Genomic DNA, 26792 nt, shown 5'->3' with positions numbered 1-26792 from the left:
CACCAATAAAATTTTGCAATTTTCTTTATTCACCTTCTATAGAAAAAAAAAAAAAAAGGAAAGGAAAGAAATCAGATCAGTTGTTGCCAGGGGCTGGGACTTAGGATACATTTAACTAAAAGGAGAAGGATGGATTTGAGGAAGGTGATGAAACTGTTCTATATCTTGATCCGGCTGCTGGTTACACAATCATGTGCATTTTTCAAAACTCATAGAACTTTACACATAAAAAGTGAATTCTGTAGGAATGCGGTATCTCTATCAAGAAAATGTTACCTGGAGTAAAGATGTCATTATCTTGCCAAGCAAATAGGTCAAAGTGTCTTAGTACTTGCCTTCATTCCAATCATCTCTTCTCCATTTTCACCATTCACTATTCAAGTCCAATGAGCCACCCACATCGCAGTCTTCTTGTGTAAGAAAATGTAACTGAGTGCCCTAGAAAGAGCCTAGAACTGCAACAGGAGCCTGGAGAGTCTCCTGAGTGATGCCCATGCCTCTTCCAATGGGCTTCTCTGGCTCCCTTTATTTTACTGCTCCTCTAGCTTTTTCTCTCCACATCTCCAGCACACATTCATTAATACTTTGTGTTTCATTCGAAAGTTAACATCACACCGTCCAAAGTTATCATCAAGTATAGAGTCTAATAAATGTATTCAAGATATGTTGATAAGAGATTTTGATGTCTAACAGCAAGCAGCTGCTCTGTACCAATGGCATGTAGGGAGAAAAGTGTGGGACACAAATTGAATACGTATATACTTATGTAATACTCATAGATACTGGGAAGCATGCACCTTCCAATATTCTGAGGAAGAAATTTTGTTTGTATTACAAAGACCTTACAAGAACAGAGAAATATTTATATTGGGACAGGCTCAGTTTCAGTTATATCTTGAGGGTTGGGGAAGAACATTGATGAAAACTTCAGGGAGCAGGTGGAATGATATGAAAAAAATGTGTGCATCATAAAGGCTATATGGTAGAGCTGTTTATTAAACCTGTGGATTATAGCAGAGCATTTATGGAGGGAGATAATCTGAGACAAAGCCTAGGAAATGTCTAAATTGGGCAAAATGCAGTATCTTAAACATTGGAGTTTAGTCACTGTTTATCAAAAGATTAGCAAGAGAGAGCTGAATTAGAATCTGTTCTGTCTTGAATGCTAGCCTATTGTTTGGCAAAAAGCCCATAAAACTTTGGGCTCACCCACAGCAAATATTGTCCCTCTGTCTTGTTTTGCAAAACCTAGCTTAGTTTCTGAAAGGATTAGAAGGTCCTCAGTCATATTTATTGGATCAGTTAGTCAACTGAAGTTAAAGTCTTATGAGAGAATTATATAACATTAGTAATAATATTAGTAATAACAATAGCTGCTCTTTGTGAGCACTTGAAATAATCAGATACTATGTGCATTCATTATTTCTAATGTCTGCAAAAGATTCCTCATTGTGAGTAGAAATACCACTCTCATTTTCGGGAAAACTGAGTCTCAAAGAAGTTAAGTGACTTGCCTTGCGTTGAACAGTTAAATAATGGAAGAATTGGAATTTGAAATCAGATTTGTCTTCAAAGCTTACATTTTTATTCTTTATTTTGGTTTTAGTGAGCTAGATGGATTTCAGAGATAAGGAAGATAGAGAGATGAGAGAATTACGATACGAACACATAGGACCTTTGTGTGTGTCCAGCTTTCCCTAACTTCCTTTCTCAAGTATCATCTCTGTTTTAGTTTGTGAGAGCTGCTATCACAAAATACATTAAACTGTGTAATCTGCAAACAACAGGAATTTATTGCTCACAGTTCTAGAGGCTGGAAAGTTCAAGATCAAGGTGACAGCAGATTCAGTGTCTGATGAAGGCTCATTCTCCATAGATGGTGACTTTTTGCCATATCCTCACATGGGAGAAGGGCAAAAAGCTTTCAAGCCTTTTTTTATAAGGGCACTAATTCCATGCATGAGGGCAGAGCCCTTTTAACCTAATCACCTCCCAAAGGCCTTACCTCTTAATGCTAACACATTGGGGATTCGATTTTAACCCCACATTCAGACCATAACAATCCCCATCCCTTTTATTCCCTATCACTGCACTATGTTTATTTCTTCATGATACCCACCACAGTGTGTAATTAAGTGTGTACTTCAATGCTCCCTTATTTTCTGTTTGGCCCCCATGCCAGATATTAAGTTCCATAAATATGGAGACCAGTTACATATTACTCACTGTTGTATTACCTGGAGAGTAATCCATGGTATGCACTAAAAAATTGCTATTTTTTAAGTAATTGAAAGAACTTAAATAATTGCTAATTGTTAAGTAATTTGCTCTCCAAATTAAACTTTGGAGAGCAGACTGTAAGACAGGAAATAGATAAAGAGATGTTCCAGATAGCACCAAATTTTCAAGCCAGGGTAATTGGGAGAATTGTCCTGACATCAACTGCAAATAGGGAAGTCAGGAAGTCAGGTTTCTTTCAGGCACTGGAAGTGGGGAAGGAGGGAGTTTGTGTGTAGACATGAATAGTCCAAGGTGACCTCAAGAAATCCAAAAGTAATAACTAACAGGAGTGCGAAAAGCCAAGCTCTACAGAAAGGTTAAACCTGGAGCTACAGATCAGCAAGTCATCCCTCCAGGTGGTAATTAATTCCCTGAAACTCTGCAAATGATAAGGAGATAAGGAAAATGATTGATGGGAGTAGAAACACCAACATATTGACGAGCAAACTATAAGGAATACTTATATTTATGGCACCTGGGTAGGAAAAGAGAGACATGTCTTCTCCACCTGCCCTGATACATCCAGACAACACAGATCCACCTTTCAACGCTCTAGTCAAGGGCCAAGCCCTTTGCCATCCCCTCCCCAAGGGAGAACTGACCAGTCCATCCTTGGGATAGCTGACCTGGATTGTCTTGGATCAAAGCACCAGATTTCCTTTATCACAGTCAGAGTACTTGTTCTTTCTCTAGAAGAGTTATCGCTCTTAATATTCTCAGTGCTGACATCAAAAAAGCTCAATGAGCATTGGTTGACTGATACTGACTGAAGGAGAGTAGAGAAGTAAGAGAAGAAAAATGAGAATGGCACATCACAAATAATAAATAAAAGAAGAGAAATTGTCAAATGTTGTGAAGAGGCCAAGAAAATGTTCGATGAAACAGATATTGTCTAAATTTTCCTGCATTTCTGATACTAATAGCAACCACGTATCAATTGCATACTCTGTTGAGGCTAGCCCTTTACAAGCATGTTCTCATTTGATCCTTAGAATAAACTTCTGAAATGTCTTTAATTATCTTCATGTAATAGACGTAAAAACTAAGTCCCACAGAAGTTAAATGACTTGCCCAAGCTCATTCAGTAGGATGAAATGGGGTTTAATTTCAGTTCTGCCTCCAAACCTCCAAGATTAATCACCAGTCACTGTCTTCTCCAATTTAAATTACTTAAAAAATATTAAGACATTGCTCAGTGATGTTTGGGGCTGTGTCCAGAGTCTATTTCTCCCTCTCTGTCTAATCAATACTAAATTTCTTCAACTTGGTTCTCTATATAAAAAGAAACATAACTGTAATGTAGAGCAAAAGGATCTTCCTAACCTTGTTTACTGAACTCATGAAATTTGAAAAGAAAATGTGCCATTATTATTTCAAATTTGTGAACACACGAAACATTCATTATTAGCTCTTCATCTAAAACAAGTCCATAACTAAAAATAGCAGACAAATGAGCCATTGAGAGCCTGGTGAGTTTTTCTCTTTTCCTTCTCAGAAAGCAACTCTCTCAGCAGGGAGAATATATTCATAAAGCTTCAAAATTGTTGAATTCTCAAGCACATATTCTTCCTTCAAGCATTCTTCTTTTCCTAATCATTTGTCCAAGCCATGAAACTAAAAGCTTTTCACAGGCTAAAATTGCTTTACATATGATGCTAAGTGGTTTACTGAAGTCTGCATTTTTATTCTCTTTTACTTATTTGGCTCTCAATGCATACTTTTGAGAAAGGGGGAGGGAGAAGGAGCAAAAGAGGAAGGGAGGAGGAGACTTACATGGTATTTGGTATAGAAGTGGCCTTCAGATCATTTGCTTTAATTGTTTATCAAAGGCAAAGGGAGGCTGGGAGCTAGTGGACTTAACTACACAGTTAACAAGGAGTCAGGACTGGAATTCAAACCTCCTGAACACACCTGAGCTCAGAGAGAGAGAGAGAGAGAGAGAGAGAGAGAGAGAGAGAGAGATGGGTAAATGCATAGACTGGGATTTGGTAGAAGCTGAAAATGAGAAGCTATATAATTTCAATGGAACACTGCCTTAGTGGAGGCTCTAATGTCTGGGAGCCTGACTGAAATTCTAGTTCTGCAAAAACTAGATAAAGTATTGATCCCTCTAAGCCTGGGCAAAGGAAATAGTAACTATGATGATAGCTAATGCCTATCAGGCACTTAGGATGCACCACGCTGTTTTAAGAACTTTATCTATGTTAGCCTTGAGAATTTACCTCACAAGCCTAGAAATTTAATTCAGATAATAGTGTAGGTTAGGGTGTTAGCCCAGACAGTTCTCAATAAATGTACTACTATTTGGTCAATAATTAAAGAATATAAATATTTAATAATGAATCATCTAAATGTTAATGAAATTTATGGAAAAATATATCTTATTTTAATTACTGATATAATCAGATTAACTAATTTTTAACGATGATAAAATTAAAATTTTAAAGTTGCATTTATATGGCAAATGAATATTCTCACCAAACAAAGAAGCTCTCGTCCAAACATTTCTTCTTAAGCATGGCAAGATTTAGGTTTTATTTTAAATTCCAGTTCCTTATTCTGCTGCTTCTGTTTCTTCTAAAGCAAAGATGTGCTTTAGGAAAGATGCACAGTATCCCAGGGAAATGGAAGAGTCAAATGAGAAATCTTTCTAGAATTTTTCATTGAATGAGCAGGTCTCTAAAGCACTTCACATTTTCCTCACTTCTAGGATAGGACAGAGCAAGATCTTTGTATATTTTTAGTTATTTATTTTTAAAATAGGTTCAAAAAAAATCTTTAAAATATCTGCTGAGGACTCGGCAGATTAATCTGTCTGTGCACATTTCTCTGTTAGAGCAGTTAAGAGCAGGTGAAATCCCACAGGTAGCCAGCTCTTCTCCCAACTAGCCTCGTCTTCAGACAGCCCCTTTCATAGCTCTGGAATCTTCGCAGTGGGAGGTTTCAGACTGATGACTTTTGGCAAGTCCCCCTCTGCCTGTCTGTGTTTCACCACGAAAATGTACCCACCCAGCACACCAATTTTCTGAAAGCACCAAGTGAATTGTGTTTTGAACTCTGTCACCTTCCTAAGGCTGATACCGATAAGTGACAGTTGCTTTTCTCTGTTGAAATATTTTGTTGTAACCATGGTATTACGTGTCCTAAATATCTTAGAATGTAGACAAGGTGCAGGATATAATTTTGAGTAGTGAGCTCTAGAATGACTAAGAAGTGATTCTTAGTCAGAATGTTTGTTAAACTGCATTGTAAGACATTATTAACTAGTATATTCATTTGATGTCTGTATTTTACACTTGATCTTAGCCAAAAGGCCAAGAAGCGATGATGCCTGCATTTTAAATCTTTAATGTTCTTATGACGTAGAGTTAACGAGTGCTTTGTTTTATTGATGGGTGTTCCAAAATCTAGGGATCACAGAAAGGCAAGGAGCAGAAGCATGATAACATCAGTTGGCTTAAAGATAACTCAAGTAGGTGTAAAAGCATCCTTTCCTTTGAGAAATTAAAATACTGATAATACTTGCCAAGTAGATTAATTACATTATATAATTTACGTCACAAAAAGTTTCCTCTCTTTCAAGAAAATTGTCACCTCAGAATTTCATTAATAGAAAACTAACTTTAAAATGGAAGTCCATAAGAAAATGCAGTTTTATTTACAAAAAAAAAATAGATGCAGATAAGTTTTTGGAAACCTACCTCAAATCATACCCATTTGTATGGGTATATAAGACAGCCCTCTTCCGTAATTTCACATCCAAAGTCAGGCTCTGAACAATTTGGGGCAGAAATTCATGTCTTTCTGAGACTCAAGGTCTTCATTTTCAACCTGAAAATTTCTGTAAAGATTTGTATCTTTATTATAATTCCTACCATAGAGCATTGCAAAAAAGATTAAATGAAAAAGTAAAAATATATATATAGGAAAATTTTAGCCCAACTTCAACATATTCTAAGCATGTAAAAATAGTAGCTGTAACTATTAATACTACAAAATGCAAAACTAAAATTACACCTTAGACCAGAATATTTGCTAAAGAAAATTTGCCATCACACATTTGAAATATTTTCAGTCCTGTCATTTCAGACAGAAGGCATCCAATGTTCTATTATCCTTTTCAGCCACCTTCAAATAGTAACAGTAAAACCCAAGTTCTGAGAGAATAGCTTACCGTTTCCATGGCACAGTGTTTCACATATATCATCTCACTGAATACCCTCAGTGATTCCACCAGATGAGTAGTATCTGCATTCACAGCTGTGGAAACTGAACCTCAGGGTTTAAGTCATCTGTTTGAGGTCATCCTGCTACTAATGACCAAGTTAGGATTTCAACCCAGTTAGACTAGTAATGTTGATGCTCTTAAACTCTATTCTATGCTGGAAATACAAGGGAAAGGCATGTGAATGGCATAAAGTGAAGTGGATTTAGAGCCTTTTTCTGCTTTAAATAAAGTTCATCTAGGTCAATGGTTTTCAATGTTTTTTCAACTCAAAATTCTTTTGCACTCTAAGAAAAATATTAGGGACCTCAAGAAACTCTTGTTTAGAGAGATTATACTTATTGCTAATTTCCATATTACAAATTAAAGCTAAGAAAATTTTTAATTTTATTTTCAAATAATGAAACAGAATTTAAATTAAATAAATAAGAATTTGTTATTTGACAAAATAATTTTAAAGTAATAATAAACACATTATCCTATATAACATATTTTTAAGAAAAATATTTGTTTTCCAAAACAAAACAAAACCCTTTAGCGAGAAGAGTGATTTCAATTCACATGTTTGCAAATCTCCTTAATGTCTGACTTGATACAAGACAGCTGAGCCATCCTGGCTGCCTCTGCATTCAGTCTGTTGTGCTGTCACACATCATGTAGCCTCTGGAAAACTCCACAGAATATACATGAGACAACAAGAGCAAAAAGAACAAATAACATCTTAGTATTATTATCAAAGTAGTCTGATTGCTGCACTCTCTGAAAGATTTCAGGGACCCTGATAGGTCCTAGCCCATGCTTTAAGAACCAGTTTAGGTAAAATATTTAAGAGAACTGAGAAGTTCCCTAGCCAACGTCAGTCTGCAGTAATAATCCAAGTTTATCATTCAATTACTTGCTCATCCACAAAGGGTCTCTTTGTACTGTTCTGAGAAAGAATGATGAAAATTTATTAATGAAAATCTATCACTAATATAATAAATGATATTTTGATATGCGATTATATTTTATATTATTATAAATGATAACATTTATCATTAATAAATTTTCATTATTTTTAGATGAGTAATATTACTCATCTAAAATGTGTCAGAATTAGATTTAGTTAACTGTATTCAGAGACTAAAAGTAGTGTATTTCTGTCTTTACAGAAAAAGAGAAGACAATCTTTCGTTGTACAAATGAAATGTAATTGAAGTACTATCCTATTTTAGTGGCATTAACCAAACTGATTAAATTTGTTATGTTGCTTAAGTGAAAGTAGTAGTCAAGTATTACCCTAATAAAATAGAGGGTACCAGAAAAGCACTGGGAATCTTTAAAAAGATGAAGAAAATGTTATACAATATTAGGCTTTTTTTTTTTTTTTTTTTTTTTTGAGACAGAGTTTCACTCTTGTTGCCCAAGCTGGAGTGCAATGCTGTGATCTCAGCTCACTGCAACCTCCACTTCCTGGGTTCAAGTGATTCTCCTGTCTCAGTAGCTGGGATTACAGGGGTGCACCACCACGCCTGGCCAACTTTTTGTATGTTTAGTAGAAACGAGGTCCCACCATGCTAGCCAGGCTGGTCTCAAACTCCTGACCTCAGGTAATCCACCCACCTTGGCCTCCCAAAGTGCTGGGATTACAGGTGTGAGCCACCACGCCCAGCCAATATTTGGATAATTTAAAGACATTAGCAGTTATCGATAATATTTCATCTTCAAAATATCTCAGCTCCAAAATATGCTTGTTCTTCCTTGCTTTAAGAATCCAAGACCAGAAATTAGATATTTGTCAGTCATATTTGGTTTTGTTAATTCATGTATTCCAATTATTTTTGCCATACCGTGCTATTTCTAAATGGCAAATGGTATTTAATGCAATTTGTTTATAAGTTATTTCTAACAACTTTTAAACTTAACATAGTACCTTAGGTGTTCTAGAAAAATTGTACACTAGTTCAAAGCTATGTTAGCAGAACCAAAGAAGTGAAGAATCAATATTCCATCAATGAAAAACCCCATATTTTGTTAATTGAAAATACTTATGGAGTGTGAAAGAACACTAGCACTAAATGAAATTTGATCCCCATTGCCCACAGAGCCATACCCCCAAAACAATCATTTGATTGCAAATTATGCAAAAGCTACACAATTGACATTTCCAGGTGTTGGATTTGATGAGAGAACATCTGTGTTAACATTAATATATTTCTCTCAAGCTAATTCTAGGTTGGATATTTTATACATTTTAGAGGTGCTATCATCCTGCAAGTTTTTTTCTAACACCCAGAAGCTCTGAGGAAAAGAAAACACCTACAGGTTTTTTTATAAGAAAAAAAAAAAAAAGAGAGAGCTGCTGTTTAGATAGAAAGGATTGCCGAATAAGAACTGAGTTTTTCTGGGTTCCCCCAGGTTCTTCGCAGCAATAGCCTGCTGGAGTCAACAGACTACTGGTTGCAGAATCAGAGGATGCCCTGCCAAATTGGTTTTGTAGAAGACAAGTCTGAAAACTGTGCTTCTGTAAGTACACAGAATTCTTGGGATGTTGTCTGATAAAGCAGGGAAGCGGGCACATGTACCCATGTTTAGGACCAAAAGTTTCATAATTCATTAAATACCAAGTTGAGAAAATATTCCTTTGAAAATACATAGCGGGTTTATATGGACTGTTAACAAAATAGCATGCAGAGCTAATGTTTGTATCCCCATTTTGCTCATTTTAACAGGTAAGTTATCTAATAGAAAAAATGTTTATATTTTCAAAAATGACTGCGAAAAAGATTCAGAAATAGAATTGTATGATGAGAAGTAAAAAGCCATTCAACAACTCTCTTGTATTCTTTTCAGTATATTTTATATCACCTGCTAGTAGGTATTTTCTAATATGAAAAGTGTCTACAAATGTTCCATCATTCTTATATGTTACAGTCATTATTTGAAAACCTTGAAAAAAATTTTTCAACCTAAAAAAATAAACAGTCATACATTTTAATATATTGAAGCTGAGCCTTACATACAAAACTTTCTTTTCCAAGGGAAAAGACATTCTTCCAGATAAACAATATAATTCTTTTAGCTTGGAATGTGATTAGATATTATTGTAGAATATGTTCCTTCCTATATGTTAGAGAAAACTATATGTTTCATTTTGATTGAAATCACCTAGCTCTAATGGGGTCATGATTACAGAGATTGGGGGAGAGTGTTTCCAAAGAGGAGAAAAATGTAATGTAATTCGCATGACTAAATTGAGAGCATCAGCTCTGAGCTATTCCTGGAGGTAAGTTGCATGCCAGCATTTCTGTTAAAAGAAACAAAAAAGGAAGCTGAATATGGGATAGCGAGGCTTTTTATATATAATGAGCAGAACTAAAGAACCAGAACTGGCAGACAGAGGATGTTAAACATTTCACACTGCACAGAAATACAGTCCATTCAATAGACTTAAGTCAACCCCTTTGTTTAGGCAAAAGTTTATGATTCTGCTACTTTTAGTACTTTTGATCCCTTGTCCAGGAAATTAGTTGCTGGCTAGGATTCCTTGGGGAAAACACAAAGAATTAAGTGGCAAAAATTTAAGTGATATCTTCTTTGCAAATTCAGTTTTGAGATGAGTTGGAAAATTCAGGCATTTGCAGATACAGATCTCTAGTTACACAGCCATAAATTGTAAAATGGAGAGGAAAAGCTATCAGCAGACACGCTTTGGTCAAAGTTGTCATTTGAACAGCTCCTAATAAAAAGTCTCTCAGGAGAACTCACTAAAGTTGAGGTACTAAAAATTGTGTAGTGAAGGGCAAAGAGTATATGTTGGGGGTCTGGATTTCAGACCTGCAATTAGAATGCTAACTTTAAATCTGTAGTCCCTTTATAGTGTCAGATGGTATCAGTGTGGTTCAGCTGGTTTATCCCACCTTTATGATTCTCCCTAATCCTTCTAACATGGGAAAAACCTATACACAAGTAAGAGGCATATTGGAAGATTCATTTGCTCCCAATAGTTTGTAATAACTGAAACTTCCACAAAAATGAAAAATTGAATTAAAAAAGTTGAACTCATAAAAGTAGAGAGTAGAATGGTGGTTACCAGGGGCTGAGATAATGGATTCAGGGAAGGTTGAGAAGATGTTAGTCAAAGGATACAAAATTTAATTTAGATTGAAGTGATAAGTTTAAGAGGTCTATGGTAGAACATGGTGACGATAACTAGTAGCAATATGTTGTATTCTTGAAAAATGCCAAAAGAATGGATTTTAAGTGTTCTCAGCCAAAAAAAAAAATGATAACTATGTGAGTTAATGCATATGTTCATTAGTTCAATTTAGCCATTCCAGAATGTATACACTGTATATTTCAAAATAGCTTGTTGTACACAATAAGTATATTCAATTTTATTTGTCAATTTAAAACTTAAAACATTTTTTAAAAGTATCCAGGACTCTAAACCTAAAGGAAATTTCAGGGTCCCTATGAAAAACTAACCCTAATCTCTCAAAAGTGTCCTGTAGTTGCTTTTCTTAATTTCCAAATCCCCTGTCTTTCTGGCTTGGCACATATTTCTAGGATGGGTAGAAGAAACTTTGATGTCCAGAATTGCACATTCCTGAGGGAAATTATTACCTACAGAAAAAATAGAAGTAAACCACAGAGGTGATGGACTAGGACAAGGAATTCATGAGCAAAATAGCTACACAGAAGCAGTGACCAAAATCGTCAAGGAATAAGGACTTAATTCCTTTTCAAAACCAGTTCTCCACACCAGCATGCAAATGAAAGTATAATTTAAAGAGGGAAAATAGATTATATTTTAAAATAATGTTCTCATTACAGTTTAATTTTAAGAATAGTTTTATAAAATCATCCCAAACTTAAATGTCTTTACATATAATCACAAGAGAATCTGAGGAACCTGTAGTAATTCAGTTATTATTGCTTTGTAACCGGTTCATAACTCTAGGGGGACCCAGCTCTAGGTTATTCTTGCTTCTTTAACTTATTTCATCCTGACCTAAATTAGTAGCCAATGTTTTCATATCCAGTTGTGATTGGTTTGGTATTCACTGTAATGAACTTCTAGTCTTTAGATGTGTGGTTTCTTTGATCTCAGTATGTTAGAGGTAGCAAAGTTTCCTGAATTCAAGATGTCCACATAATATTTTTATTGAGGAACAATCTCAGACTTGGAAAATATTGAGAGTGTTGTGTGCATATTTCAGTACCCCTGTTTGTTCTCAAGCATCAAATGATGAGTTATAGTCATTTCTTCAGTGGGAAACCGCACTCATTTCACGGTTAATATAAGAAGTCTTAGTGAAGAGCAGTTTGGAGCAGCTAGAAATATGATAGGCATGCGGAACAGGAACCGCTATCCAGGAAGTCTGGCTCAGAAGCCCCCTGAAGACATCTTCAGTAGTTTTTCAAAAGCTATGTGTATTAGTCTGTTTACATGCTGCTGATAAAGAAATACCCGAGACTTGGTAATTTATAAAGAAAAAGAGGTTTAATGAACTCACAGTTCCACGTGGCTGGGGAGGCCTCACAATCATGGTGGAAGGCAAAAGGCACAACTCATATGGTGGCAGGCAAGAGAAAATGAGAACCGAGCAAAAGGGGAAATCCCTTATAAATACATCAGATCTCGTGAGACTTAGTCACCACCACCGGAACAGTATGGGGGAAACCACCCCCATGATCCAATTATCTCCCCACCGGGTCCCTCTCACAACACATGGGAATTATGGGAGCTACAATTCAAGATGAGATTTTGGTGGGGACACACACAAACCATATCAGTATCAACTATAAAAACTGTGCTTATGTGTTTCTAATTAAAGTCTCCTATCAAACAATATAATTTTATTTCTTTTTCTAATTTGCTATTCTGAAAAAATATATACTAACCTTCGTGGCATTTTTTAAACCTCATTATTTAAAAGAAAGGAAATGAGGGGTAGGATAATGGAATTGGAAGCCAATCTCCAAAACCCAACAGCTGAGACATTATCTTGATAGAGGTCCTTCATGTGAGTGGTAGGAATTGAACTTGTCAGTATTCTTGACTTTTTTTTTAATTAAAAGTTAAATTAGGCCAGGCATTGTGGCGCACGCCAATAATCACAGCACTTTGGGAGGCTGAGGCAGGAGAATTTCTTAAGGCAAGAGTTCAAGAGCAGCTTTGGTGACATAGTGAGATCCCATCTCTACATACAATTTAAAACTTAGCTGGGCATAGTGGTGCATGTCTGTAGTCCCAGCTACTCAGGAGGCTGAGGCAGAAGGATTGCTTGAGTTCAAGATTTCAAGGCTGCAGTTAGCTATGATCCCACTACCTCACTCCAGTCTGAGTAACAGAGTGTGACCCTGTTTCAAAAAAAAGAAAAAGAAAGAAAAGAAAGCAAGCAAAATTAGTTCTTTAAAAATCTTCCACTGTTTTTTTATGTTTACTAGAATTTAATTTTTGACTTTTCAGAAAACATCTTTTGGTTTAATACTTCATTAACATTACCTTGACCATTCACATTATTTCTATTCATAGTTACTGTCAGGCTGTTTTCGTATTGGTTATTTGAAGACTACCAGCTATCATCCCCCAAACAAATTATACCTTTTTTCTAGCATGCACTTTAATTGATGAATCACAGTATTTAAAAATGTGTTTTATCTGCCTTAAATTTGTAAATAAGCAAATAAAGCTCTCAAGCAGCCTTCAACATTCCTCACATGATATTGCAAAACTGAGATGTTTTATAGCTGCTCTGTGAGTCTTCTGTGCTAATGCAATCCAGTGGAAACAATGACAAATGACATCTCATATAATTCGTATTTTATATTATTTCTCCAAATATACCTAAGCCCTATTTGACAAACACCACAGTTGATAAGTTGTTCTGTGGAAGAATCTAGACTCACGTGATCAAAGAAATATTACAATATATTATAATTTGAATAATATATTATATAATAATATAATATAATATAATGATATTTATATTATTATTTAATATTATTTTTAATATTAAATTATTTAATATTATTTATATTATTATATAATATATGATATAATGATATATAATATATAATATAATGATATATATAATATATAATATAATGATATAACATATAATATTTAATCATTATATAATATATAATATAATAATTATAGAACTGTGAAAGGACATTTTAAATTACCTAGTGCAGATAGTTATGAAGTTTTCAAGAAGCCGTTAGTGTTTTTTTCTTTAAAAATCAAGTTTCAAAATTATTACTTCTTTAATTTTAGACTTACTGAAAAATTGCAATGAGTGCAGAGGATCCCCAGACTCCTCAAATTTTAACATTTTTCCACGTTTGCTTTATCCTTTTCTCTGCATGTACATGTGTTTCTGTGAAAATGTACATATATAATTTTCTTAAATGGAAACACCAGAGAATGGATTGCAGACATGATTCTCCTTAATTTCTACACACTTCAGTGTGGAATGTAAATACATAAAACCAGGATTGAACCCAGACCTGCAGGAATCTTAGTTCAGTACCCATTGTACAGTGGGTACTGAATTAATTCTTTAAATACTTATTTAACAGTTTTTAAGGAGGAGCGAAATGCTGTCTGTAGAAAAGTAAGAACCTATCAAATGCTAATGGCAGAAGTCATCCAGCCTCTGAGCAAAATAAAGGTCCTGTATTCGGCTGGACCCACTCACTTTAGGAATCAGTTTAAGCATCAAGAGTTAACTGAGCAAGCAGCAGGCTGCGGAGGGCAGAGTGAGAGGCAGCTCCCAGCCCCCACCACAGAGGGCTTATTTCTGCCAACTTCAGCCAGTACCACGCTCTGAGAGAGACCCTTGGATAAGTTCTGTTTCTTCCATTTTAACATATTTTCAAGAATTTTCGTGTCCATCCCCCTTACGTGGGTGCAGAAGGGACCTACTTGGGAGGCTTGCTCCTTAATCCAGCTCTAGAGAAAACAGATAAAGCAAGGCAGTTGAGTGAGGCAGAGTGGGAAACCCCAAGCCCATCTGTGTGGCTTCCCCTTTGCAGCAGTTCCTGAGGCACCTCAGCAAATCCAGCAGGCCCAGAGGAAACTTTCTGACTTTCAGTCAAATGAAATTTCTACTAAACTTTATCAAGCCTCTTGAAGACAATGAATTAGGTTTCTCTGGGGGGTTGGGGGAAAAGCATGACACAGAACATCGGTGGAGAAAAGAGTCACTCATCACAGCAGCCAGGTGACTCAACATCTGTGACGGTTGTGTGGAAGAAACAGAAACCAAGAAAAGTGAAACATGAAACTGAAGAGTGGGGCCTGGTGCGGTGGCTCACACCTGTACTCGTAGCACTTTGGGAGGCCGAGGCAGAAGGATTGCTTGAGCCCAGGAGTTCGAGGCCAGCCTGGGCAAAAGAAACGAGTGCCCCATCTCTACAAAATATTTTAAAAATTAGTTGGATGTGGTGGCAAGCACCTGTAGTCCCAGCTATTTGGGAGGTTGGGGTGAGAGATCACTGGAGCCCAGCAGTTCGAGGCAGCAGTGAGCTATGATCACACCATTGCACTCCAGCTGGGATGACAGAGTGAGACCCTGTTTCAAAACAAACAAACGAACAAAAAAATTGAGGAACTTTTAGTAAACAACTTGAAGGCTAAACTTGAAGTGGATTGCCAAACAATGCAGCATTAATTTAGAGTATATTCAGTAAATACTGTATGGAGTGCAGGCTTTAGACTTACTCCATACGTTTATCAACATCTTGGATCCTGAAACTAATAAAGAAAAAGTTTTTACAAATTTATTTTTATTTAAAATGGACTCCAAATGAGATCTTATGGTTGTAGGTAGAATTCTACATGTAAAATTAAGATCAATGACTTTGTTTTACTTGCTCAAAGAATTACAATATATATCTAAGTATTAAGTAAGTAGAGTGAGACTCCCAATAATTAATAGGATGAAAATTAATTTATAGTGAAATATAGGTGATTGTCTCTATGACTACTTAAGTATCATGCAGCTGCAGAAACAAATTTTAAAATGTCTGTACTTCAGTAAATAACATAAACATAATTTAAAAACCAAATGACAATTGTGTTTAAAAAAAAAGGTAAGCAATGTATTTGACAAACTCAAGTATTAATCTCAATACATAATGAGTTTCTGTACTACAATATGAAAAAATGAAAATGCCAGTAGCAAAGTTTGCGAAAGCCATATGAAAAGATACAATTGATAGCATACACATGAGAAAAATAAGCTTCTCTGGTAATCAAAGAGATGCAACTATAACTATTATACCATTTATTTTGAGTAAATTGCTCAAGAGTTTTGAAATTATCACACCCAACATTAATGTACGCACAGTACAGAGGACACTCAGCAACTGACAGGGGGAGTATAAGTTGATAAAGTTGTATAATCTTTCTGGAGGATAATTTTGTAATATGTTTCACACAAAGCATTTTAAATGTATGACTACTGATCCACTTCTAGAGACATATTTTAAAGAAATGACCACAGTTGCATTTATGCAGACTGGTATAAAATATGGTTATGGTACAAGATGGTATGTCTAAGCAAACAGAATGGTTCAATTTAGAACCTGGGACTGGAGTCAGACCACTGGTTTGAACCCCATAGGCTCCCCTTTCCAGCTATGTAATATTAAGTGAGTTTAGTCTTTCTCTGCCTCAGGTTCCTTATCTGCAAAATAGAGATAATAATTTCATTTACCTCATAGATTCAAGGATTAAGTGTGTTATCACTGGTAAAGTGCTAGAAGAGTGCCTACACACAGTGAGCATCAGATAAGTATTCAATATACTTAACAGCAGGTGATGGCAAGACTTAAGAGAGAATTTATATGCCCAGCAGTATAGGAATAGTGAAATAAACTTTGGACATCTACATCATGAAGACTCTTGCATCCTTCATAAACTAGATTTGCAAGAAATATTTAAGCACATGGAAATTAAGGCCAATAATGTAACTGTATATAAAAAGTAGGCTACAAAATTGTACATGTATGTTAAACAGCATATGTTAATGAATTACGTGAAGAAAAGAGAGAAATCAGGAATAACTACAATGATTATGGCTTGAGTTCCTAGGTGTATGGATGCTTCTAGTGTATGGAAGGGGAAGACTAAGGAGGGGAAGAATGGGCTGGAGCTAGGAAGTGGGGATGATGCTGGATGCCCTTTAGTCATTCAAATGGAGAAGTCAAGAAAATAGTTGAGTGTTAAGTTGGAGTTATTGGCAATATCAGGGCAAGAGATAGACATTTTAGGGTCTTCAGAGTGACCATCAGAAAGTAAAGATCAGCCAACCAGGGAGAATGTGCAGATAGAGAAAGCGGCTTGGGCTGAGCTCTGGGCCACTCTTATAAAAAGTGCTTGGCCATTCTCTCAGAGGTACAATGAAGAGCTGGTGCCAAAATCCTGCAGAAACTACTCCAAAAAATAAAGGAGTAGGGACTCCTTCCTAACTCTTTCTATGTAGCCAGCATCACTGTGATACCAAAATCTGGCAAACACACAACAACAACAACAACAACAAACTGCATGCCAACATCGCTGATAAACATAGATGCAAAAAAACCCCAACAAAATATTAGCAAACTGAATCCAACAGCACACCAAAAAGTTGATTCACTACTATCAAGTAGGCTTTAATTTTAAGATGCAGGGCTGGTGGAACATATACAAATCAATTAATGTGATTCACCACATAAACAGAATTAAAAAGAAAACCATACTATCATCTCAATAGATGCAGAAAAAGCTTTTCATAAAATACAACATCCCACCCTGATAAAAACCCTCAACAAACTAGGCCTCAAAGTAACATACCTCAAAATAATAAGAGCCATCTCTGACAAACCCACAGTCAACATTATACTGAAAAAACAAGAGCTGGAAGCATTCCCCTTAAGAACTGGAACAAGACAAACAAGACAAGGATGTCCAATCTCACCACTTCCATTCAACATGGTACTGGATGTCCTAGCCAAAGCAATCAGGCAAGAGAAAGAAATAAAAGGCATCCAGATAGTAAAAAAAGAAGTCAAACTATTTTTCTTCACTGATGATATGATTCTATACCTAGAAAATTCTAAAGACTCCACAAAAAGGCTCCTAGAGCTGATAAACAACTTTAATAAAGTTTCGGGATACAAAATCAATGTATAAAAATCAGTAGCATTTCTGTACACCAATAATACTCAAGATGAGAGCCAAATAACACAACACACACACACAAACACACACACATTTTAGGATTACATCTAACCAAAGAGGTGAAAGATCTCTACAAAGAGAACTACATAATACTGCTGAAATAAATTATAGATGACACAAACAAATGGGAAAATCATCCTATGCTCATGGATTAGAAGAATCAATATCATTAAAATGGCCATACTGCCCAAAGCAGTCTATAGATTCAGTGTTACTCTTATCAAATTATCAATGTCATTTTTTGCACAATTAGAAAAAAACTATAATAAAATTAATATGGAACCAAAAAAGAGCCTGAATAGCCAGAGAAATTCTAAGCAAAAATAACAAAGCCAGAGGCATCATATTACCCAACTCCAAACTATACTACAAGGCCACAGTAGCCAAAACAGGATGGTACTGGTACAAAAACAGACACAGACCAATGGAACAGAATAGAGAACCCAGAAATAAAGCTGCACATCTACCACCATCTGGTCTTCAACAAAAACAACAAGCAATGAGGAAAGGACTTCCTGTTCAATAAATGATGCAGGGTAACTGACTAGCCATATGCAGAAGAAAGAAACTAGACCCCTACGTTTTACCATATATACAAATTAACTCAAGATGGATTAAATACTTAAATGTATGACCTAAAAATATAAACATCCTAGAAGAAAACCTAGGAAATATCATTCTGGATATCATCCTTGACAAAGAATTTTTGTCTAAGCCCCCAAAAGCAATTGCAACAAAAACAAAAATTGACAAGTGGGACCTGATTAAACTAAAGAGCTTCTGCACAGAAAAAGAGACTATAAACAAAGTAAACAGACAACCTACAGAATGGGAGAGAATATTCACAAAAATACATCCAACAAAGATCTAATATTCAGAATCTATAAGGAACTTAAAGAAATCAAAAAGCAAAAACAAATAACCACATTAAAAAGTAAACAAGCAAAAAACCACCCCATTAAGAAATCAACAAGCAAAAAAAAACCCCATTAAAAAATGGGCAAAGGCCATGAACAGACACTTTTTTTTTTTTTTTAATACTTGAAGGTTTAGGGTACATGTGCACAATGTGCAGGTTAGTTACATATATATACATGTGCCATGTTGGTGTGCTGCACCCATTAACACATCATTTAGCATTAGGTATGTCTCCTAACGCTATCCCTCCCCCACCCCACTACCCCACAACAGGCCCTGGTGTGTGATGTTCCCCTTCCTGTGTCCATGTGTTCTCATTGTTCAATTCCCACCTATGAGTGAGAACATGCAGTGTTTGGTTTTTTGTCCTTGTGATAGTTTGCTGAGAATGATGGTTTTCAGCTTCATCCATGTCCCTACAAAGGACATGAACTCATCATTTTTTATGGCTGCATAGTATTCCATGGTGTATATGTGCCACATTTTCTTAATCCAGTCTATCAGTGTTGGACATTTGGGTTGGTTCCAAGTCTTTGCTATTGTGAATAGTGCCACAATAAACATATGTGTGCATGTGGAACAGACACTTCTTAAGACATACATGTGGCCAACAAATATAGGAAAAAATGCTCAACATCAGTAATTATCAGAGAAATGCAAATCAAGACCACAATAAGATACCATCTCACACTAGTCAGAATGGCCATTTGTTAAGATTAAAAAAAAACATATGTTGGCAACGTTGCAGAAAAAAAGGGAAAACTTATACACTGCTGGTGGGAATGCAAATTAGTTCAGCCACTGTGGAAAGCAGTTTAGAGATTTCTCAAATAAATTAAAACAGAACTGCTATTTAATCCAGCAATCCCATTACTGGGTATATACACAAAGGAATATAGATCGTTCTATCAAAAAGACACATGTACTCGTCTCTTCATCACAGCACTATTCACAATATCAAAGATCTGGAATTAACCCAGATTCCCATCTATGGTGGACTGGGTAAAGAAAATGTGGTGTATATACACCACGGAATACTATACAGCTATAAAAGGAATAAAATCATGTTCTTTGCAGATACAGATATAGCTGGAGGCCTTTGTCCTGAGCTAACTACCACATGTTCTCACTTAGAAGTGGGAGCTAAACATTGGGTACACATGGACATAAAGGTGGGAACAACAGACACTGGAGACTGCTAGAGATGGAGTGTGGGAAGAGGCAAGAGATGGAAAACTACTTGTCAGGTACTATGCGCAATACCTGGGTCATGGGATTATTCTCACACCAAATCTCAATGACACACAATTTACCCGTGTAACAAACCTTCACATGTGCCCACTGAGCCTAAAATAAAAGTTGAAAAAAAATAAATGATGCATTTCACCAAAATAAAAATATAAAAGAAGTGCTTAGTCAATAATCTGCATGTCCCAGGGTCCCCAAAATAGCAAGAGATGTAAGCCTTAGTTTCAAATATATAATGAAATGTTTTATGTATCTGGACATTTTTGCCGCTAGAAATACAATTAGATGAATAAATCGAAGTGTGTTTTTAAAACTTGGGTTTTTATACCATTTCTCAACTATTTTTTAATTCATTTTGACAGAAGAGTACATTATTAAAATAGCTCAGAATAGCTTCAAGTTTCAAATTTTATACAATTCCTGTGATTATAGCAATTATCCTCTGAGAGGAAAGCCTGTCAATCAAGAAAAACAATAATAAACAATGTTTCTCATTAAAATACCTTTAAACTTCAAGGATACTGACTACATAATTTTCTATTTCTCTTCAGCAAAATTATTTGTTTGGATTAACATGTCTGTCTTAATCAGTTCTTCCGAAATCTTAGGAAAACTAGTTAGAAGTGATAGCTTAAAAAAGAAAAACACCTAGATTCTCAGGGTAAATTTTTAAAATAGAAGTAATTAAAGATGGATCTGACTAGTGACACCCCCAGGATGTATGTTTTTTTTAGTTTAGAGACTCCAGAGTATGATTTCTTTCTTTTGTAAAAATAAGACAAGCTCACTCTAGTGGTTTGTTAGGAAATGAGAAAGTGCTAAAAGCAGAAGCGAAATTTCTGTCTTTGCAAACTTACATATTACACTTCTTTATAGACCAGAGACTGCTTTCATTTCATATTCCAGACGGCACCCAGCAGCACCACAGCATCTGTAATGTTAGTGGACACACACGCAGACACACACACACACACACACACACACACAGTTGACCCCTGAACAACATGGGTTTGAATTGAACAGATCCACTTACAAGTGGATTTTGTTCAACCAAACTCAGAGAGAAAATAGAGTATTCGTGGGATGCAGTTTTCGTATGGGCAAGTTCCTCCCAGGCCAACTGTGGGACTCGAATATGCAGGAGATATTAGCGTGCTCAAGGGCAGGGAGAGGGGCTTGTGGGGGTGGTGGTTTTGCTCTGGAACCAGTCTCCAACGTACACTGAGGGACTGGTGTATATTTCTGTTGAAACTGTGACTCTGATAAGCAAGCAGTTTACTTCATGAAAACTCAACCAAGAGAGTGATCCAAAAGATAAAACTTAATCCAGTATGTATAATTGCACCCAAGTATCCAATTCAAAGTCTTCTACAACTGCCCTCTCCACACTGCCTCCTGATCAGCCCTCACTCCCAGTCACTGCCCTTTTCCCGGTTTAATTAGAATGCTTGCCATTCTTCAAACATCTATGTTCCTTTGCCCACGTTTTATTAGTCTGAAGTCCCCTGGTACCCACTTGCTGCCCCATAAGTTCTTGCTGATGTTTTCAATCCACCCATGTTCATGCAAAATTGTTAAACATTACTTAACACTTTAAAGAATTTCTTCTTCAGGACAATTCAGTGAGAGACACACCAAATTTTTAAATTCAGATTAATTCCTGGAAACTTACTGTAATTTCCTGCCCTTACTTTATTGGGAACTGACAGCTGGTTTCTCAATTACTTTAATATCATGCTCCTTCAAAATTGCTCTATCACAAAAGACAACAGATGGTCATCATTGTTAATGAAAGTGCTATTCACCACTACACTCTTATATTCTTGCATATAGTTCTCCATCCAACAAATACTTACGTTTCTCCAACTGCCCTTTAAAAAGCAAATAACAAAATAAATAATATTTTTCTTGACCTTCACTCCCTGTCAAACTGCCACTATGTCCCTTCTTCTTTTACTACCAAATTAAAAAAAATTAAAAAGTATACTATCTCTTCTCTCTAGCTCACGTTTCTTACCATTTTGCTGAAATTTCTCTTATTAGTGTCACCAAATCTACTGACATGTTTTCACTGCTTATATTACTTAGCTCTTGGTAGAACTGAACTCACACCCCCACACAGCTTCTGAAAATTAGCTATTTCTCCAGGGCTTTAAAAACACTAGTCTCTCTTTAATTCTTCTCCTGCCTTTGGGATCATTACCTTTTTGTCTCCAACCTGAACTTCTGTTTTCCCCACCAGGAACTTTAATGTGGTGTTTCCCAAAGATCTTTCCAAAAGCCTGGTTGCTTCTCGCTTACTGCCCTCACTCCATATCCCCTGGTTTCAGCCACGGCTATTTATTCATAACTACCATCTCTGGACTGTAAACTTGATGCCCAAGTGCCTGTTAGGTATTCCCATCTGCACGTGGCCAAAATGTCCTGTTTCAACATGACTAAAGGTAGATGTCCAAAAATATGTTCTGTCTTTCAAATTTCCCATTTCTATTGACAGTTTTGGAATCTACACGTTTTTCCAATCTATAATCTTGAGAAACACACCTTCTCCCTCGCCCTTCATCTTAAATTGATTATCAAAGCTGTTTTGATTTTGCAATTCTGGCTATGTGTTTTCAGCCCCAGCGTCACTATTTTGTTGCTTAAAGCCCCACATATTTCTTCTCAATATTTAAAATGCAAAAACCAAAAGCAAACAAACACAGAAAAAAACAAAAAGACCCCAGCAACCTCGAAAAGTCGCTGGTATCTTTTTCTCCCAAAATCCTCTGCAGCACCTAATTCCGAGATATATTTTAAGGTTACCGTGGTATGAGTAACTGCATTCCTAGTTCCCAACTGCCACCCTCAGCATCACATAATTCCTTCAGGGGCTGCTGAGTCAATCTAGTATCTAATTCAAGACCATGGCTCTTACTTTTTAATTGAACTGGATATTAATTCCAAAGGAGCTGATTCACCATCTTCATCCTAATTTTTTAAACGGCACGCAAAATGCCAGGCCAATGAAAAACACTTTGACATTGGCACATTTTGACATTGGAAACACTCTTTCAATAATCATCTGTCAGATCCTAGTGATAGGACCAAAATAAAATATCAACTGGTGAATGTATTTGCACCATATGCTAAACAAATAGAATGTACAAGTGTTTTTCTATTCTGCCAAACTAAGTGACTAAGCTTCCATTTGTGAAATCGCAGAACCCAAGAGCTATGATAAACCTGAGAAGATATATTGCCCATTCTACTCATTTTTCAGGTGAGAAAACAAAACAGCAATGAAGAAAAGAGATTTCTCAAGGCCACAGAGTAAATCAGTAGTAGAGCCAGGCCTGAAGCTTAAATCCACTAGCTCTTAGTAGTGAATACATCACTTTTAAAATATTCCAGTTGGTTCCCCGCTCCAAATATTATAATTTTAAGAAAATGTTTCATAAGGTACAATTTATTCATTATAAGATTATCATGTTTATTTGAGGCTTAAGATATTTGCATTATTAATCCATGCTGAAAACCTAAAATTAGTATTATACAAAAGTACCTAGATATTTAGATTGTTGGTTATTCTCAGTACCCTCAAGATTCTCACATTTGTATCAATTTTAGAACATTTTTATTACCTCAAAAGAAACTCCACTTTGCTTAGTCATCACTTCCGAGGCATACCATCCTCCTTCGGCCTAGGCAACTGCTAATCTACTTCTTGTCCCAATAGATTTGTCTTTTTTTTTTTTTTTTTTTTTTTTTTTGAAACGGAGTCTTGCCCTGTCACCCAGGCTGGAGTGCAATGGAGTGATCTCGGCTCACTGCAACCTCTCCGCCTCCTGGGTTCAAACGATTCTCCTGCCTCAGCCTCTTGAGTAGCTGAGATTACAGGCACCCGCCACCACTCTCAGCTAATTTTTCCATTTTTAGTAGAGACTGGGTTTCACCATGTTGGCCAGGCTGGTCTTGAAATCCTGACCTAGTGGTCCCCCCGCCTCAGCCTCCCAAAGTGCTGTGATTACAGGTATGAGCCACCACACCTGGCTATTTTCTCTTTCCATACATTTGTTTACTCATAAAAATGGAATCATACAATATGTGGCCTGTTGTGTCTGGATTCTTTCACTTAGCATATTTTCAAGGTGATTCATGTCATATTATGTATCAGTATTGTATTTCTTTTTATTGCTAAGTAATATTGCATTGTGTGGGTTTTGTTTATTCATTCATGAGTTGAGGAAGGTTTGCATTGTTTCTACTTTTTGACTGTTATGAATAATACTGTTATAAACATTTGCATACAAGTTTTGTGTGGACATATAATTTTATTATTCTTTGGTATAAACCGAGAAGTAGAATTGCTGGTTCTACTACATATGGTAACTCTATATGTAACTGCCTGAGGAACTGCCAAACTGTTTTCCAAAGCAGCTGCACCATTTTACATTCCCACTAGTGGTATATGAAGGTTTCGATTTCCCTACTTCTTCACCAAAACTTGTTATTATCTGTCTTTTGGCTTACAGCCTTCCTAGTGAGTGAAGTAACTCATTGTGCTTTTTATTTTTTTAATTTCCCTAGGTTTGGGGGAACAGTTGGTATTTGGTTACATGAGTAAGTTCTTTAGTGGTGATTTGTGAGATTTTGGTGCACCCATTACCTGAGCAGTATACACTGAACCCAGTTTGTAGTCTCTTATCCCTCAACCTGTTCCCATCCTTTCCCCTGAGTCCCCAAAGAATACTGTTTTGTTCTCATGCCTTTGCATCCTCATAGCTTAGCTCCCACTTATGAGTGAGAACATATGATGTTTGGTTTTCCATTTCTAAGTTACTTCACTTCAAAAAATGGTCTCCAGTTCCATCCAGGTTGCTGTGAATGCCATTAATTTGTTTCTTTTTATGGCTGAGTAGTGTTATATATATACATATATATGTATATACATATATACACATATAATATACACATATATATGGCACATATACACATATATATGGCACATATATGTATACATATATGTGGCACATATATACATATATATGTATATATGTGTATATATGTATATATGTATATCTGTATGTATATGTGTGTATATATGTATACACACACACATACACGTGTGTGTGCACGTATACACACACATACACGTGTGTGTGCACGTATACACACACATACACGTGTGTGTGCACGTACACACACACGTGTGTGCACATATACACACATACACGTGTGTGTGCACGTATACACACATATACACGTGTGTATACATGTGTGTATATATGTGTGTATGCATGTGTATGCATGTACACACACGTGTGTGTACACACATATATGTGTATATATACACACATATATACATATACGTATATATACATATATACACATATATATGTTGCACAATTTCTTTATCCACTTATTGATTGATGGGCATTTGGGCTGGTTTCGTATTTTTGCAACTGAGAATTGTGCTGCTATAAACATGCGTGTTCAAGTATCATTTTTGTATGGTGACTTCTTTTCCTCTGGGTAGATACCCAGTAGTGGGATTGCTGGATCAAATGGTAGTTCTACTGTTAGTTCTTTAAGGACTCTCCACACTGTTTTCAATAGTGGTTGTACTAGTTCACATTCTCACTAGCAGTGTAGAAGTGTTCCCTTTTCACCACATTTATGCCAACATCTATTTTTTTTTATTTTTTGATTATGGCCATTCTTGCAGGAGTAAGGTGGTATCACATTGAGGTTTTGATTTGCATTTCCCTGATCATTAGTGATGTTGAGCATTTTTTAAAAATGTTTCTTGGCCATTTGTATATCTTCTTTTCAGAATTGTCTATTTATGTCCTTAGCACACTTTTCAATGGGATTGTTTGCTTTTTTGTTGCTAATTTTGTTTGAGTTCCTTGTAGATTCTGGATTTTAGTCTTTGTCAGGTGTATAGATTGTGAAGATTTTCTCCCGCTTTGTGGGTTGTCTGTTTATTCTGCTGACTATTCCTTTTGCTGTGCAGAAGTACTTTAGTTTAACTAAGTCACACCTATTTATCTTTGTTTTCATTGCATTTGCTTTTGGGTTGTTGGTCATGAGGTCTTTGCCTAAGCCAATGTCTAGAACGGGTTTTCCAATGTTATCTTCTAGAATTTTCATAGTTTGAGGTCTTAGTTTTAAGTCCTTAATCCATCTTGAGTTGACCTCCATTTTTTGTTTTAAAGTTTATTTTGTTTGATATTAGTATAGTCACTCTAGCTTTCTAATTCTTGCTTTTTGCATGTTTTTTATTTTTAATCTGTTTTTATCCTTTTACTTTCAACCTATTTATATCCTTCAAACTCCACTGTGTCTCCTATTCACACCACATAATAGCATATTACTTTTTATCCAGTATTACAAACTCTGACTTTTGATTGGACTGTTTACTCTAGCTGCATGTTACTACTATTTTTAATATAGATGAATTACAGCTGCCATATGTATTAGTCTGCTCTTCTGTCATTATAAAGGAATACCTGAGACTGGGTAATTTATCAAGAAGAGAGATTTAATTGGCTCACAGTTCTGCAGGCTAAATAGGAAGCATGGTGCTGGCATCTGCTCCCCTTCAGGTGAGGCCTCAGATAGCTTACAATCATGGCAGAAGGCAAAGAGGGAGCCAGCACATTGCATGATAAGAGACAGAACAAGCTAGGGGGTGCTCATCCTTTGAAAAAAAAAAAAAAAGATCTCACATGAACTGAGTGAGAACTTGAACTCACTCATCATCAAGGAGTTGGCACTAAGCCATTGATGAAGAATCTGCCCCCAAACCAAAACACCTCCCACAACACTCTACCTCCAACACTGGGAATTACATTTCAACATGAGATTTGGAAGGGATAAACATCCAAACTATATCATTCTGCCCCTAGCCCCCAAAATCTC

The 26792-nt window shown here is 36.1% G+C and overlaps 1 protein-coding gene across 6 annotated transcripts in view; it reads left to right on the top strand.

Moving 5' to 3' along the window:
* The window catches only part of SPHKAP (SPHK1 interactor, AKAP domain containing), a 201609-nt gene that overhangs the window by 64489 nt on the left and 110328 nt on the right, over nucleotides 1-26792 (top strand). For all 6 annotated transcript variants that reach the window (XR_010149908.1, XM_001137938.6, XM_001137841.6 and 3 more), the window contains one exon: nucleotides 8903-9010. Coding sequence is in view for 5 of the 6 variants with exons in the window: in XM_001137938.6 (XP_001137938.1) it covers nucleotides 8903-9010 (108 nt within the window). In the remaining variant the exon portion in view is untranslated. The remainder of the gene's footprint in view (nucleotides 1-8902; nucleotides 9011-26792) is intronic.

This window comes from Pan troglodytes, chromosome 13 (assembly GCF_028858775.2).
Source record: "Pan troglodytes isolate AG18354 chromosome 13, NHGRI_mPanTro3-v2.0_pri, whole genome shotgun sequence".
Classification (NCBI taxonomy): Eukaryota; Metazoa; Chordata; class Mammalia; order Primates; family Hominidae; genus Pan; species Pan troglodytes.
The sequence above is the reverse complement of the archived record's forward strand: the minus strand, read 5'-3'. Positions and strand labels throughout refer to the sequence as shown.